Genomic DNA, 18,616 nt, shown 5'->3' on the forward strand with positions numbered 1-18,616 from the left:
CCTACACTGTGCTGTGCGTGGCTTTGGCACTTGTTACACCAGTTGTGCTGCTCAATGATGCTGTGGTTTTATGTCTCAGTGACTTTGTGACGTAGTAGTGACTCTCTGGTCTTTGCTTGTCTGTCTTCTCTCCAAGCTACGTCTGTGCTGTGTGGGTTTGCTTTTGTTACTGCGCCTGAGTACAGCTTTGTGCCCCCCTCCACTGCTCCCTTCTGGTCAGGTAGCTATGGCACTGCTTTCTTTTCCTCCTGCATGTCCCTCACTCTCACCACAAAGCTGCCAGCTGTCAGATTTGGAAACAATCAGTAGATGACATATTATTACCAATCATGGTGTAATAGGCAAGTAACAGAATAGATCAGGATCACACATTCTGTACATCATGTACATTATGAGGCCGGCCATACTGCTTTACGATCACCATGACCTGGGGATCAAAACTAATCACCTTTGGCTACATACATATGACCTAGGTACTGTAGTCATTCGTCCTGCCCTGACTAGTCTCACTATTGGGCTCTGTAGGAAAGATTTTAGATTTAGTTAAAGGGAAACTGCTCATTGTGAGCGCTGTGCACTATAATAGCGCTATATATGTAAGATAAATATTCTACCGCAATCTGACCTCCAAGTATAGTATAATATCCAGTAGAAGGAACTGAGCGGATTGATGTATAGTTTTTGCGCAAAAAAACTAAATATAATTAGTATTTTATTATTTAAATTCCCGCTCATCTTGGGCTTTGGAGTCCAGTAGGCGGTACTAATCACTGATTGACAGCTATCTCTATGCATGCTCCTATAGTGAAAGCGGTCAGTCTTTGAGTGAGACCTTCCACATGATTCAGAATCAGGTGGGATTTCTTTCACTTAAAGGGGGCTGGCCACTATTTTTTTTAATAATGACCATCAATATCTGATTGGTAGGGGTGTGATACCCTTGACCCCTGCCGATCACCTGTTACCTGCGCTGGCCGGATGTTGGTAGAATATAGCAGCTCATTTCTATAGTGGCTTTAACGGTTCTCTTTCCCTATACAAATGAACAGGGGCTGGATCTGTAGCTCCCGGCCTCGGGCCGGGAACGATAGTTTTGATGGAGCTGCTGTGTTCTAGCGGCATCTGAGAACTTCCGGACGGCGCATGCACCGGTAACGGCTGATCAGCGGCATTGCCAAGTATCGCACCCCCACCGATCAGACAAAAAAGTAGTTGCCAACCCTTTTAATTACAATCCAAACCACTCACTTTTTATCTTTCAAAGTTGACTCCATTCTGCATTATATCAATTACTAAAGCATATGAATGGGTCCTTTTTTTTGGTAGAACTCTAGTTGTATGATGTATTGGTACTGAAATAAGTCATTATTAATAATATACATTTAGCCAGGAAACTTCACATTTCTATCAGCAATTGCCATCCACTAATCAGTAAATGGGACTGATAAACATTGCAGAATGCAAGGGAAACATTGGGGAATCCCACAGTTGCCGTAATCAATTGCAGCATTTATCCTCCTCACCTACTGTGACTATCATCTTGTACTCCTCTTCTACTGGTGGAGATTCTCTAGCGACACTCGTTAGGAAATTGCTATTGAAGACTCACATGCCGGTTCAGTGATCTCCAGATGTGAGATCTGGGTCAGACAGTGATAAGAGCCAGCGAGCCATGAAGCGTGGAAAAGATCATCGATCAGATCATCAATACACATTGGCAACTCTGAAAATCCCATTCCTCGGCATGCTTTTTACCGCATGTGACTGTATACTGTGCCTCTGCCCGGCAGCAGTCATGGCCGTCAGAGATCTGGACACTCGGAATGACACTTCTTACACGAGCACTTTGTGAAAGAGTACTTTTAATGGTTAAAGGGGTTGTCCATCTCAGAACATTTTTTTTATTTCTTTATTTAGATGCATTAAAAAAAAATGATTTTTACAGTTTCATTCCAAATTTTACACAATGCCACTTTGATGTGTGAGGTCTGCAGTCATAACTTAACTGAAAAAAGACAGATAAAAGAGAGAGAAATTCTCCAGTTGGACAGCTAGAATGAGCTCACTGACAGATTCCCAGTTAACTACGGTAATTCTGCAGCCACATAGACAGTGCAACACAGTGCCTATAAGAGACAAAAGGGCGCAACATTTTTATGAAACCTAATTACAAAAAAGATTTTTTTCCCCACCAAAAATGAATGCAATTAAAAATAAAAATGTTTCCCCAAAATTGGATATCCCCTTTAAATAGTTATAACGTCATTACGTTATTACAGACTAAGGTGAAATAAGGATATTATACAGTACACTAATATTATTTTATAGAATTTTGTCATGTCCTTACTTTACAGTTATCTGACATTTCTTGCCTATGGACTTGCACTGCCAATGAGAATTGCTCAGGGAATCAATGAAAGGAACAGTCTAGGTAAAAGTGAAAGGAACAGTCTAGGCAAAAGTGAAAGGAACAGTCTAGGCAAAACCGATACCCTGTGTTATGCCTGGTGTGGGGCAATAAAGGCAGCCGATGACACGAGACGTCTTTCTTTGGCATGCCTTGATTTATGCAAATGATTTGCGTAAAACCTTGAACTCAGCATAACTTAGTGTATGGAGTAATAAGTATAGGCGCATTGTATCTAACCCTATTAGTCAGAATTATTGTCTATGCATTGTACATTATATATGCATAGGTAAAACACATTTTACTGAGCCCTGTTCTGCAGGGAGAAAGCTATATATCGTTTGCATGTTCCTCTCTTCCAAAGTGGTAGCAGTGTATGCCGTAGATATGGCTGCCTTAGCTCATTGCTATGGTCTAAGAAACTCCACCAAGTAGCATGAGTTCAAAAGTAAACTTTATAATGAACGGTATATAAAGCAAATAAAATCTCGCAATAAACCTACAATATACAATTACTGAGCAGAAGAGTCCAAAAGAGGAAATGCTATAGGACTAGGTGGAATTACATTTTATTATTACTCCTATAATAAAGTCATAGAATCCTAGAATGTTCGAGTTGGAAGGGACCTCCAGGGTCATTGTGTCCAACCCCCTGCTCAATGCAGGATTCACCATCTCAGACAGATGTCTGTCCAGCCTATGTTTGAAGACTTCCATTGAAGGAGAGCTCACCACCTGTCCCACTCATTGATCACCCTCACTGTCAAAAACTTTTTTCTAATTTCTAATCTGTGTCATTCCCAGAACCCAGATCTCTGACTTGCCATCATAATATTCACGCAAACGCTACGCATTGTCTGATATATCACAACATTCTTCAGGCCTCAGTATATTAATCTGACGATCAGCTGCTTAATAGTTCTAGTGTTGGGACTAGTGTAGTCGAATAAGATGTTTTTTACCGAAGCTTCATATAGAGAATCTACATACGTAGTGTAGTAATAACCATTTCTCCCACTGTACATCACATCACAGATTAATACAATACTTTCTAACCATTTTTTCTCCACCATACCATTCATTTTATATGAGGTTGCTTTTTATTTTTTTTACCTGTCATGACTTCTTTCCATTGTTCTTTCAGTCCTGAGTCCCAAAGTTCTAGGTATTGCGATTGCACGGTATGATTTCTGTGCGAGAGACATGAGGGAGCTGTCCTTATTCAAAGGCGATGTGGTAAAGATCTATACCAAGTCGGGGACCAATGGCTGGTGGAGAGGAGAAACAAATGGAAAGGTACATGATGGTGGAAGATATACAATAATAAATTAATATAACAAAAGCCACTGCTTAAGGTTGAGCTTTACTGGGACTGACGTAAAAGTAAAGGCACGCAATGAGAAGACATGGCATGCTAATATATTAAGACTCCAAAAATCCAGCAGAAGATAACCTGATAAGGAGTTTAGGGTATAACTGATAAAGATTATGATGCCAATATTTTGTGTAGATAGTGGGTCTAAGATCACAGACAGACAGCTGTATAACTAGTGCAAGGATCGCATCGCAATCCTCGGACTGTCTGTCTGCTCTCCTGACCTGAGTATGACAGCTGCAGAGAAATACATAGTCATGCTCAGGTCAGGAGCGCAGACAGCTAGTCTAAGGATTGTGATGCGATCCTCACACAAATTAAACAGCTGTCTGTCTTCCTGCAACTTAAAGCCCCCGTTACACATAACGATGTCCCAGCGATCCCACCAACGATCCGACATGGATGGGATCGCTGGGACATCGTTAGGCTGATCGCTGGTGAGCTGTCACATAGACAGCCCCTCCAGCGATCAGGACCAGCGAGCAAGCTGGTTTCTAATGTAAACATCGGGTATTCAGGAGCGGCAGCTCCTGGGTACCCGATGTTTACATTAGAAACCAGCATCCAGTATCGCTGATCGCTGGTCTCTCACTGCCACACGCAGCGATGCGTGCTGGCCAGCGATCAAAAAATGGCCCAGGCCGATTGAGCACAATCAGCGATACCCGGCAGGGGGGCTGGTCGCTGATCCCCGTCAGACCCAGAGCTGTCGCTGGCGAGATCGCTGTGGCGTCACAAAATCAGCGATCTCGCTAGCGAGATCGCTGTGTGTGATGGGGCCTTAAGGCTTAGAGTTTCTCCTTGTGGAGAATGCAAAGACAATGTAAGGAGACTTATAGGCCATGCAATGCTCTCCTGGGAATTTAAATATACAAATAGTCTCTTCCTAGAGTAAGGGGATTGGAACATTAGTTCCACCTATTGGAAGTGGTAATCCTGAAAGCCAATATCAATTCTTGAAAGGGCCTTGCCACATGACTCAGTATATGAAAACAAACCAGACACTCCATTTGCAGACACATGTTTTGGGTTAATTTACCTCATTAGTGCAAAGCCAAAGAACTGGTTTGGATGGGTGAAAGGCCTCTGAGGTGGTTTAAGATGTACAGTTTCTCATTGTGGAGACTGCCAAGTCATTGTAAGGAGACTTACCCAGCCAATCCAGCTCTCCTGCTTTGCACTGATGAGAGACATACAACCCTGAAACACTTGTATGCAAGTTGAGTTTCTCTGTTGGTTCTTTATCCTACGTTATGTGGCAAGGCGCTTCAAAGAGAATCTTTCACCAAATTTTTCATGTTGAACTGGAAATACAATGGAATTTCATCTTTCTGTTTTGGAGATATTAGTTGATGAAAAGTATTTGATGCTTAAACAGTTATTTTTAAGTCTAGGTGGGTATTATCAGAGAGATTTAACTAGGGGCATGTACTTATTCCTCTTTCTGAACAGAGCAATCATAAGCAGGCAGCAACACACTGGGGAAAGAAGAACTTGCTCCCCACAATAGCTTAGATAATGCTCAATGTGAGACATCTATTGACAGTCTGCTCTCTTCAATTAAAGGACAGCACGGTGGCTCAGTGGATAACACTGCAGCACTGGAGTCCTGGGTTCGAATCCCACCAAGGACAACATCTGCAAGGAGTTTGTATGTTCTCCCTGTGTTTGCGTGGGTTTCCTCCCACATTCTAAAGACATACTGATAAGGAATTTAGATTGTGAGCTGTTGTGAATTCGCTTTCTGGCCTACCTCTGGTTACTAGTGAAGGTAGTGGAGATGTGTTATGAATGAGTCACCGTAGGAGGCAAAAACAGAAATACTAGCTAAGTCTAGAAAACCAGAGAAGTTGGCAGCTATCGGATTGCAGACCCCTGAACCTATCAACAACAACTACCAGTAGCCGTGGGGGGTTCCTACGGTGCCCTAGACCCCTCGATCACAGCCGGAGAACTACATAGCCTAAAGGCAGAAAGGGAAATCTAAACTGCCCCAGAGCAGACCCCAAAGCAATAGGCAGCCCCCAACATATAATGACGGTGAAGCAAAATGAAAAAACACTCACACAGATAGAAAGATAGGCTGAGCAAATGATGGGGCCCAAGCTAACTAGACAGGACAGGATAGAAAAGCTGCTGTCTGTAATCCTCCAAAACCCTATCAAAACAAGAGCCAACAGCTGATAGGGAAAAAAGCCCTGAAGACTCTAGGCTTCAAAAAGACTATATCAGTACTCAGGTATTATCTGAAGACAGAGCAAAAAGGAATTCAGCTCACCCCCCAGCAGGGAATGGCAGAAATCAAGGAAAACAATGCAAAACAAAACCAAAACACAAATGCAAAAAGTAGAACAGAAAACTTTGCTTTTGAGGAGCAGGAATCAGACTGGTCTCCTAGAATCCCTCAGAGAGATCACCAGCAAGGCAGAAGGGCGTCGACTGCCTTATATCCAGTCAGTAATTCCCGTCGACCAGTCAACATCATCCTTCCCATGTGCTTGGTAATCAGCCTCACTACCTTCCTTCACCAGAAGAGGGAGTTCATCAGACCTCAATGTTGAAGGGGAAAATGAACTCACAACAGAGATGGTTGTATTGACAGAGGGGTTGCGAGTTCTCTTTCTGGGCTCCCTCTGGTGGTGACTGGAGGTAATGGAGCTGATCTGATTAACAGAGGCTTGCCACCTGATGAGGAGGAAGATTGGAGATCTGGAGTTTCTGACTGGATTTAAGACAGCCGACTCCCTCTATCCCTGCTGGTGATTTTTTCCTGCCTCCTGAGGTCTTAGTTTCCAGCTCAGTCCCTGCATGCTCAGCTAAGTGTTCTTTTGCTATTGTTCACATTTGATCTGGTTTTGTCTATTTCAGTTTTGTGTGGTCAGCCAGCTCCGGCTGGAGCTGTGCTGAATCTCCATCCATATGTTACTGCTTGTGCCAGTTTGTTTTTGTCCCTTAATAGATTGGCCTCTTTTTTGCTCTGCTTTCAGAATATACCAAAGTGCTGATATAATGGGCGAAGTCGTGAGACTTCGGTATTTTTCTATCAGACGTGTTGGACATTTTTTGCAGGGTTTTTTGCATGATTGCAGACAGTGTCTTTCCTTTCCTTTCCTGTCCTGTCTAGTCAGTGTGGGCCCCATCGTTTGCTCAGTCTAATTTCCTACCTGCGTTTGTGTTTTCATCTTGTCTCACCGTCAATATATGTTTGGGGGCTATCTATTCCTTTGGGGTCTGCTCTGGGGAAGTTTAGATTTCCCCTTTCTTGCTTTAGGCTTATTTAGCTCTCCGGCTGTGACGAGGCGTCTAGGATCATCGTAGGTACGCTCCACGGCTACTGCTATTTGTGTGGATAGGATCAGGGGTCTGCAATCCGCTTAGTTACCAACCTCTCTGGTTTTCTGTGCCTTAGCTTGGTCTTGCTCTCCTCCTCTGTGACCCAATCATAACAGTGAGCCCCATCGGGGACAGTGATGATAATGTGTGCAAACTGTAAAGCACGGAATATGTTAGCGCTGTATAAAAATAAAGATTATTTATTAAAGTGATTACATTTTCTGGATCAAAGCAGATCTGAGTGTGATTAACAGCTTTAATTGTCAGTACTCATTGTGGGGTATGGGCAGTACTGCAGTTGTCTCATTACAAACACTTCTGTTAGCTTTCTTCTCAAATTCAAATGAGCTTCATTGGCAGAACCAAATGCACATTAACATTACCAAAGCAAGTGTAGTGCTGCCAACTCTACTGTACTGCTCTTCCCCTTACACTGAATGCTTGAGATGAAAGCTATCATTCACACTCAGGTCTGCTGTTCTTCAGCACATACAGTTGTGCTCAAAAGTTTACATATCCTGACAGAATTTTTGCTTTCTTGGCCTTTTTGCAGGTAATATGAATGATAACACCAAAACTTTTTCTCCACTCATGGTTACTGGTTGGGTTAAGCCATTTATTGTCAAACTGCTGTGTTTTCTCTTTTTAAATCATAATGACAACCTAAATATCCAAATGACCCTGATCAAAAGTTCACATACCATGGTGTTTTTGGCCTTATAACATGCACAGAAGTTGACACAAATGGGTTTGAATGGTTACTAAAGGTAACATCCTCACCTGTGACCCATTTGCTTGTAATCAGTGTGTGTGCATAAAAGCTGAGTGAGTTTCTGGGATCCAGACAGACTCTTGCATCTTTCATCCAGCCACTGACGTTTCTGGTTTGTGAGTAGGGATGAGCGAATAACTTTGGATAAGAACTTATCTGAATAGCTATAGCGCTTATGGAATAGCTGCATCGGAAACCTGGATACCTGGAGCACGCCCGATAATCAGCTGTTCGGCTACGCAGCTGTATGTGTCGTGGCTGTGTGATAGTCACAACACCACATGCATAGAGAGCCTGTTTGTTGGGCTCTCCATACATGTGTTGTGACAGTGAAGCAGCCGCTACACATTCAGTTGCGGAGCCGAATAGCTGATCATCGGAAGCGCTCCAGGGATCCGGGATCCGGATGCAGCTGTTCGGTAAGCGCTATAGCTACTTGGATAAGCTCTTATCTGAAGCTATTCACTCATCCCTATTTGTGAGTCATGGGGAAAGCAAAAGAATTGTCAACGGATCTACGGGAAAAGGTAACATAGTAACATATTTAGCAAGGCCGAAAAAAGACATTAGTCCATCCAGTTCAGCCTATAAAATTCTGTCAGAATAAATCCCCAGATCTACGTCCTTCTAAAGAACCTAACAATAACTGTAAGATACACTATTGATACGCTCCAGGAAGACATCCAGGCCTCTCTTGAACCCTTCGACTGAGTTCGCCATCACCACCTCCACAGGCAGGGAATTCCAGATTCTCACTGCCCTAACAGTAAAGAATCCTCTTCTATGTTGGTGGAAAAACCTCCTCCAGATGCAGAGAATGCCCCCTTGTGACCGTCACCTTCCTTGGTATAAACAGATCCTCGGAGAGATATTTGTATTGTCCCCTTATATACTTATACATGGTTATTAGATCGCCCCTCAGTCGTCTTTTTTCTAGACTAAATAATCCTAATTTTGCTAATCTCTCTGGGTATTGTAGTTCCCCCATCCCCTTTCTTAATTTTGTTGCCCTCCTTTATACCCGCTCTAGTTCCATTATATCCTTCCTTAGCACTGGTGCCCAAAACTGTACACAGTACTCCATGTGCGGTCTAACCAGAGATTTGTACAGAGGCAGTATAATGCTCTCATCATGTGTATCCAGACCTCTTTTAATGCACTCCATGATCCTGTTTGCCTTGACAGCCGCTGCCTGGCAATACCTGTATATGGTGAACACAAATAACGATGGGCACCGCAGCCTCCTCCACCCCTGGGGTAGAGGAGGCTGCGGTGCCCATTGTTATTTGTGTTCACCATATACAGGTATTGTTACCCTGTCTATTCATATTTACATCTAACCTTTCTAACTCACGCTGGAGTTGTTTACTTACGAGGGTTGATTAGGGGACTTAGACTGGTCTGTCATGTTGCCGCTACATCTAAATGGGTATGATATTTTCAGCTATATGAGATCTATGATCTGAATTGTGGTCTAGGACCTTTTTCTATCATTAATATTTTTTGCATTAGCAATTATTTTTTGTATGAGATGGATATGGAGACTTAGACTTGCAAGTCATGTTGCCGCTATATCTAGATATATGTGACTATTAGGGTATATTGCGCCTTCTACTGGGCAGTTTTCAGTTGTTGTTATGTGTATTTAATAAACATGGTAATTTAAGATTACTTTTTCTGGATCTCTTTATCTTATTTCGGCAGGGGTTCACATGTAAGTCCGGAATATTGTCGTGTTTATATGTATCATTAAAGTGCCAGATTCTAATAATCATTGTAGGACAACATTGGTATATTTAAAATTTATCATTAACTTGGATCCCCAAGTCCTTCTCCATGTCAGACTTACCCAGTGGTTTACCGTTCAGTGTGTAATGGTGATATTGATTCCTTCTTCCCATGTGTATAACCTTATATTTATCATTGTTAAACTGCATCTGCCACCTTTCGGCCCAAGTTCCCAACTTATCCAGATCCATCTGTAGCAGAATACTATAGTCTCTTGTATTGACTGCTTTACATAGTTTTGTATCATCTGCAAATATCGATATTTTACTGTGTAAACCTTCTACCAGATCATTAATAAATATGTTGAAGAGAATAGGTCCCAACACCGACCCCTGCGGTACCCCACTGGTCACAGCGACCCAGTTAGAGAATATACCATTTATAACCACCCTCTGCTTTCTATCACTGAGCCAGTTACTTACCCATTTACACACATTTTCCCCCAGACCTAGCATTCTCATTTTGTGTACCAACCTCTTGTGTGGCACGGTATCAAACGCTTTGGAAAAATCAAGATTTACCATATCCAATGACTCACCTTGGTCCATTCTATAGCTTACCTCTTCATAAAAACTGATTAGATTGGTTTGACAGGAGCGATTTCTCATAAACCCATGCTGATATGGAGTTACACAGTTATTCTCATTGAGATAATCCAGAATAACATCCCTCAGAAACCCTTCACATATTTTACCAACAATAGAGGTTAGACTTACTGGCCTATAATTTCCAGGTTCACTTTTAGAGCCCCTTTTTGAATATTGGTACCACATTTGCTATGCGCCAGTCCTGTGGAACAGACCCTGTCGCTATAGAGTCTCTAAATATAAGAAATAATGGTTTGTCTATTACATTACTTAGTACTAGTGGGTGTATGCCATCGGGACCCGGAGATTTATCTATTTTAATCGTATTTAGCCAGTTTTGCACCTCTTCTTGGGTTAGATTGGTGACCCTTAATATAGGGTTTTCTTTGTCTCTCGGCTTTTCACCTAGGGCATTTTATTTTCCACTGTGAATACCGTGGAGAAGGTGTTTAATATATTAGCTTTTTCCTCATCATCTACAACCATACTTTCCTCACAGTTTTTTAAGGGGCCTACACTTTCACTTTTGATTCTTTTACTATTGATATAGTTGAAGAACAGTTTGGGATTAGTTTTACTCTCCTTAGCAATGTGCTTCTCTGTTTCCATTTTGGCAGCTTTAATTATTTTTTTAGATAAAGAATTTTTCTCCTTATAGTTTTTTAGAGCTTCAACGGTGCCATCCTGCTTTAGTAGTTTAAATGCTTTCTTTTTACTGTTAATTGCCCCTCTTGAACTATGTAAAAGAGGAAAGGTATACAAAAAGATATCCAAGGAATTGATAATGCCAGTCGGCAGCGTTCAAACTGTGATTAACAAATGGAAAATCAGGGGCTCTGTAAAAACAAAACCACGGTCAGGTAGACCAACAAAAATTTTATCCACAACTACCATGAAAACTACCATGAAAATTGTTTGGGATGCAAAGAAAAACCCACAAATAACATCAGCTGAAATACTGGAGTTTCTGAAAACTAGCGGTGTGGCTGTTTCAAGATGCACAATAAGGAGGCACTTGAAGAAAAATGGGCTGGATGGTCAAGTCGCCAGAAGAAAGCCATTACTGCGCAAATGCCAGAAGTATCTTGCCTACATTAAGCAAACAGCACAGAGACAAGCCTCACAACTTCTGGAAGAAGGTAATTTGGAGTGATGAGACCAAAATTGAACTTTTGGCCACAACCATTTGGAGAGAGGTCAACAAGGCCTATGATGAAAGGAACACCATTCCTACTGTAAAGCACGGAGGTGGATCGCTGATATTTTGGGCATGTGTGCACTACAAAGGTACAGGAAACTTGGTCAAAGTTGAAGGAAAGATTAATGCAGAACGCTATCAGCAAATACTGGAGGCAAACTTGCAATCATCAGTCCGTAAGCTGTGCATGGCACGTACTTGGACGTTCCAACATGACAACGATCCAAAACACAAGGCCAAGTTGACCTGTCATTGGCTACAGCAGAGCAAAGTGAAGGTTCTGGAGTGGCCATCTCAGTCTCCTAAACACAATATCAATGAGCCGCTCTGGGGAGATCTCAAGCACGCAGTTCATGCTAGACAGTCCAGGAATTTGCATTAACTGGAGGCTTTTTGCCAAGAAGAGTGGGCAGCTTTACCATCTGAGAAAATAAAGAACCTCATCCACAACTACCACAAAAGATTTCAAGCTGTCATTGATGTTACAGGGGGCAATACACGGTAATAAGCAATGGGGTATGTAAACTTTTGATCAGGGTCATTTGGATGTTTTGGGTTGTCATTATGTTTTAAAAAGAGAAAAACAGTAGTGTGACAATAAATGGCTTCACCCAACCACTAATCATAAGTGGAGAAAAAGTTTTGGTGTTATCATTCATATTCTCTGAAGAAAGTCTAAGAAAGAAAAAATTCTGCCGGGGTAAACTTTTGAGCACAACTGTATATCACTTTGCAGTGAGGAGAGCAAGCTGTGTCATTATGTCTTACACAGGAGCAGCCTGTTCTATGCTATAGTGGGGTGTGTGTTCTTTTTTCCCCTTATATGCGTATGCCTGCTTATAATTGGCAAGCTGGCAGAACTATGAGAGCAGAGCTTCTAGAAGTGTCTATAATGAGACTTGATTCTGCAGTACTATCCTTTCCCCCACACTTACTGCTGAAGATGAAGTCTGTCATTTAATCACACTCAGATCTTCTTTGCTTCAGCACATGTCATCACTGTGCAGTGTAGTGTAGCCATAGCACACTTATGCAGGGAGCAGGCAGTGACCCAACAGAGTTTCAACACAAAGTCTCTTTAATGCGGATACTTCACAGCGTTAATGTGCAATTCACACAAGTACGTATCATTAATGTCCAATTCACAGCACTACATAATACAAAATATCCTCCGGATCGCTACCGGGAACCATATGCTCTGGTTTACAGCTGTTAAATACGCTAGTCCACCTCCTTCGGGCACAAGACAGTCCACTTCCGAGACTAGTTGCCATGGGCGACTGCACCACCGTGTTAACGTCTCTTTACTCAAAACTCTCCTCAGTACACAATATCCTTGCGTTTACAGTCACTAAAAATTCCAGTCCTCCGCTGACCAGTTACCGTTTGCGACTGCACCGCTGTGTACTATGTGGGTGCCAGGCGTCTCTGCTCCCCTGGCTGCTTGGCTCCATTTGCCTGTGTTTCCTCACATAGCAGTTCTGCAGAGCCTATTGCTCTGCCCCCTAGCATACACCAGACTGATACTGACTCTGACCCTGACATACCCAAACCCTTTACCACAGGGATTTTAATGGGGATCTGTGGCATCCAGCCGCATGGAAAACCCAGGACTGGAATGAAACAGACTGCACGACTACCAACATGCAGTATGTTTCAAAATACAAAAACCCCAGATCAGGTTTTCCCTAAATCTGCCTTGTACACTAGCATGCCCAAAACTAAAACTTATTTTTAGTCTCCATTGCAATCACAGCTACGCCTGTGCCTGCAATGCACTCTCATGGCCTCCGTGCACTTCCTGGGAGAACATGCAGCGACCCCTACCTGTGACACCGGTCACTGCCTCACAGCAGTAATGAAAGCAGACTGTCAGTACATGTCTCTCAGCTATTGTGAAGGCGTGTTATTCTTTCCCCAGTGTGTTGCTTGTTGCCTGCTTATGATTGGTCAGTATCAGAAAGAGAAAGAAGTACACACCCCCAGTGAAATCTCTCTGTCAAAAAAAATAACTGTTTAGCTAGCAAATACTTTGATCACTAATATCTCCGCAACGGAAGGGCTAAATTAAAAAATATTTTTATTTTGCTCTGTAGCCACTATTACATTGTGTGTGCAGTTCAACGTGAAACATATGGCAAAAGGGCTTCTTTAAAGGACCAGTGTTGACTTTCAGGCTACGTTGTCATGATGAACTTCTGGTGAGTTTTTGACGCTGCAGAATTTCTGCACCTATTATTTAAATTAGATTGCTTGTGTTTTTTTAACTTGCATTTTTGACCCTGTGTTTTATGCCTCTTTTTGGTATGTCATGCTTTTCAGTAAAGCTGTTTTGTTTTTTATACTTCCTGGTACTTGGCTTTGACACAACTGTATTGGTATACTTAGGTCCGGGTTACATGTGTACTGACGCGTTTCAGGCATGGAAATGCACTAAAAACTCATGCATTTGTTACCTGTGGATTTTCCATATCTAATCCAAGTCTGTGGGGAATATCCGCAAAGAAAACTCAGGGTACCCGCATGAGAAATTGACATATTGCGGACCCGTTCCATCATTGCTCAATTGTTTCTCAGCACTTAGCGGTGCCATTTAATCCCGGAATGAATTGGCAATAACCTGCAATCCTCTGTGTTGGTGCTGTAAAGAGTGAAGTGGTCTTACTTTTTATTTTTGTGTTTTTCTTTTGCACCCACAGGTTGGTTGGTTTCCATCCACATATGTAGAAGAAGATGAATGATGTTAACGATCTTCAGCGTAACACTGGAAATATTTCTGAAGTTTGCAAACATCGGCTTAACCACCTCTGTAGCATGGAGCAATTGCTGAATACTCCACTGTCTCAATACTGTTCATGTATCTAAGGAGCATGCTCTGAATCTGGAGTTGTACACTTTTGGGATGTCCCATGACATTGCAGGACTGATGGTGCACAGACTGAAATTGACCTGAATCTGCTATTGTGTGAGAAGAGCTGAAAAATTGTATTCAGAACAACTAAGCCATATCTTACTATGCCAAACCGGAGTAGCTCGCACACAGTGCCTATACAATGTAACTACCCCACTGGAGTTTTTCATGTTTTATATTGTTACCGCATTGAATGGGTTTGTGTTGGTCTTTACTAAGATCATTTAAGGTCAATGTCACATGTCTATAGTAAATACAAATGTCACCTGTTCACCCCTAAAATTCTTCACCGAGACATATAGCGTCACCTCCACCCATCAAATCATGGCATGTCATGACTTGCCGAAATTCCTCAAGCTCGTAGAGTTCATGTGAAATGAGCCGGTCAGCCCCAGGTTCTCAGTTGGGTTTAGGTCTGGACTTCTATCGATCGCAGGAACATTGGGGCAGATGTTCTACTGTTCAAGAATCCTGGCATTGGGGGCATCAACATTTTGGCACAAATAACTTCAGAAAAATATATTAGCGCCCAAAGGAATAGACGTTTGCACGTCTAAAGTGTCTAGGAAAGCGGGCTTGGGTTTGTCAAGTCACAAAAACGCTCCACATTTCTGATGTGCGGCAATTTTGCAAGGCAGACTACTGATATCACCAAAGAAGTGTTAAAAAAAAAGGGAAGAGACTTGAACATGAACATAGCGTGCGCCATTGTAAAGCCAGGCAAACGCTACAATACACTGCATAAGCCAATAGAACCGGAATATATTTTACAAGAGAAACATGCGTCTTTCTCCACTTAGGAGAAATGTCATTTCCTTTCTGAACTGATTTTTCACTCAGAAATAAAGCTAAAATGTGTCTTAGTTGGGTGAGGAGGCGGGGGGAGCAGAGTAAGGGGAGCAGAGAAATTGTGCTGCTGTTTTCTAGTAAGTGTTATATCTCACCACATCACTGCTCAGTAACACTGTATTGTCCTCCATCAATCTATTTCTTCTGAGCAAGTTTTATAGTGACAGGAAAGAAGGAATCCATCGCCCTCATATCTGTGAGTGCTGTGCCTGGGAGACATCATACCGGCTCATCAGAGACAACTGCAAATTAGAGTCACATCCTGCAACCGGCTGTTGAAAAATGAGTAATAAAAAGCTATTTAATGACCAGAAAGAGCATTATTCCAAAGCTGCACTTACATGACAACTTATTCCTTACAGTTGCCTAAAAAGACAGGTGTGCTGCGTGTTTCTGAGTAAAAGTTGCACCAATTTATAATCTTTTATTGATAAACATGGCATAAAATCTCCAATTTTTAAAAAATTTTTGTTGAGAGAATAAATAAGTAACATTTGCAATGAAACATGAAAAATTAACATGTGGTGAGTGATTTCTATATGTTACAGGTGCTGATATACACAGACGTGGCAGAGCTAAATGTGTCGTTAGTCACTATACTCCACGTCCCCTTTATTGGTGACCGGGTTCTGCGCCATTCCTTCAGTAGGAGCTGTGCTAGGTGCTGCCGCTCAGTCCCATCCCACTCACAAAGCTGTAGTAAACTGTAATAGCACGCACAGCCATTCTTATAAGTGTGCTAGGACCCGTTTAGACAGCTGATTAGTAGGCATACCAAGGGTCGGACCCCCAAAAGTCCAATATTGATAGTTACCCTAAGGATACCCTCTTGAGACTTTGCATTTATAGATGTAGTATTTTTCAGCTAACACACAATGCATTAACTATACCATGTCACTAAAGGATATCTTAATGCAGGAATCTGTAAGTGAACACTTAGCACTCGCTCGCACCACTGTATTACTATTGGATTTTTTATCGGATATCACTTGGACCAATGATGTGTAATGGGGCAATGTTTTTTTCTCATATCGATTTCGCATAAGAGAAAAATCGCTCGTAAATCAGACAAGACTCGCCCATTCAAGTCTATGGGTGCATGTTTACACGGGCTCACATAATGGAGAAGATGGAGAAATGTTGTTCTCTATCTTCTCCTACAAGGGGGTTCCGATATTCACAGCCAAGAAAATCGGATCACAGTATTAGCAAAATCAACCCCATTCTCTCAAATGAGCAAATGTATGGACATGTGACCGAAGCCTTAAAGGGAACCTGTCATCAGGATTTTACCCCCCAAACTGTTTATATGCACATGTAGCTCTTGCAAAGACAAGTCCAGCATTACCTTTACATGGCCAATCCATTCCTTCATTACTGAAAAAGCTGTGTTTGAATTAATATGCAAATGAGGCACATGTGTCAGCTCCTCCCAAACTGCAGCTCTTTCCAACTCTATTTCCAGCCCATCGCCATCTCCTGCTTGACTTACAGCTTCTTTCCTATGTGACTTCATGAAAAGGAGTTACAGTGGGTACGGAAAGTATTCAGACCCCTTTACATTTTTCACTCTTTGTTTCATTGCAGCCATTTGGTAAATTCAGAAAAGTTCATTTTTTTTCTCATTAATGTGCACTCTGCACCCCATCTTGACTCAAAACAAAACAGAAATATCGAAGTTTTTGCAAATTTTATTAAAAAAGAAAAACTGAAAGATCGCATGGTCATAAGTACTCAGACCCTTTGCTCAATATTGAGTAGAAGCACCTTTTGAGCTAGTACAGCCTTGAGTCTTCTTGGGAATGGTGCAACAAGTTTTTCACACCTGGATTTGGGGATCCTCTGCCATTCTTCCTTGCAGATCCTCTCCAGTTCCGTCAGGTTGGATGGTGAACACGGGTGTACAGCCATTTTCAGGTTTCTCCAGAGATGCTCAATTGGGTTTAGATCAGGGCTCTGGCTGGGCCAGTCAAGAATGGTCACAGAGTTGTTCTGAAGCCACTCATTTGTTATTTTATCTGTGTGCTTAGGGTCATTGTCTTGTTGGAAGGTGAACCTTCGGCCAAGTCTGAAGTCCAGAACACTCCGGAAGAGGTTTTCATCCAGGATATCTCTGTACTTGGCTGCATTCATGTTTCCTTCAATTGCAACCAGTCATCTTGTCCCTGCAGCTGAAAAACACCCCCATAGCATGATGCTGCCACCACCATGTTTCACTGTTGGGATTGTATTGGGCAGGTGATAAGCAGTGCCTGGTTTTCTTCACACTCTTCACACATACCGCTTAGAATTATCACCAAAAAGTTCTGTCTTCATCTCATCAGACCAGAGAACCTTATTTCTCATAGTCTGGGAGTCCTTCATGTGTTTCTTAGCAAACTCTATGTGGGCTTTCATATGTCTGGCACTGAGGAGAGGCTTCCGTCGGGCCACTCTGTCATAAAGGCCTGACTGGTGGAGGGCTGCAGTGATAGTTAACTTTGTGGAATTTTCTCCCATCTCCCCACTGCATCTGTGGAGCTCAGCCACAGTGATCTTGGGGTTCTTCTTTACCTTTCTCACCAAGGCTCTTCTCCCACGATTGCTCAGTTTGGCTGGACAGCCAGGTCTAGGAAGACTTCTGGTGGTCCCAAACTTCTTTTATTTAAGGATTATGGAGGCCACTGTGCTCTTAGGAACCTTGAGTACAGCAGAAATTATTTTGTAACCTTGGCCAGATCTGTGCTTTTCCACAATTGTGTCACTGAGCTCCTTGGCCAGTTCCTTTGACCTCATGATTCTCATTTGGTCTGACATGCACTGTGAGCTGTGAGGTCTTACATAGACAGGTGTGTGCCTTTACAAATCAAGTCCTATCAGTTTATTTAAACACAGCTGTACTCCAATGAAGAAGTAGAACCATCTCAAGGAGGATCACAAGGAAATGGACAGCATGTGACTTAAATATGGGTGTCTGAGCAAAGGGTCTGAATACTTATGACCATGTAATATTTCAGTTTTTCTTTTTTAATAAATTTGCAAAAATTTCTATATTTTCAGTCAAGATGGGGTGCAGAGTGTACATTAATGAGAACAAAAATGAACTTTTTTGAATTTACCAAATGGCTGCAATGAAACAAAGAGTAAAAAATTTAAAGGGGTCTGAATACTTTCCGTACCCACTGTATCTATTAAGCAACATAAAGCAGTGCTGGGCAGGGAAAAGCTAAGGAGAGCACAGGCTTGGGAAGTGCTTCCAGCCACCAAAAGCACTTCAGCCTCATTTGCATAATGAGTCAAGCGACAACTTTTCTGTAACAGAAGAATGGACTGACTATTTAAAGGTAATTCTGGACTTGTCCTTTCAAGACCTACATGCTCCTGCAAAGAGTTTTAGTGGTGAAATCATGCTAAAAA

At 42.2% G+C, this 18,616-nt stretch overlaps 1 protein-coding gene across 3 annotated transcripts in view; it reads left to right on the forward strand.

The window, feature by feature from the left end:
- VAV3 (vav guanine nucleotide exchange factor 3) overlaps nt 1-16,816 on the forward strand; it is a 275,259-nt gene extending 258,443 nt beyond the window's left edge. For all 3 annotated transcript variants that reach the window (XM_073571669.1, XM_073571670.1, XM_073571671.1), the window contains 2 exons: nt 3,552-3,703; nt 14,160-16,816. In XM_073571669.1, the coding sequence (XP_073427770.1) occupies nt 3,552-3,703; nt 14,160-14,201 (194 nt within the window). In that variant the 3' untranslated portion in view covers nt 14,202-16,816. The remainder of the gene's footprint in view (nt 1-3,551; nt 3,704-14,159) is intronic.
- Nucleotides 16,817-18,616: the final 1,800 nt, after the last annotated feature.

The sequence above is a fragment of the Dendrobates tinctorius genome, unplaced genomic scaffold (genome assembly GCF_039654945.1).
Source record: "Dendrobates tinctorius isolate UK_male_01 unplaced genomic scaffold, ASM3965494v1 ptg000029l, whole genome shotgun sequence".
NCBI classification, from domain to species: Eukaryota; Metazoa; Chordata; class Amphibia; order Anura; family Dendrobatidae; genus Dendrobates; species Dendrobates tinctorius.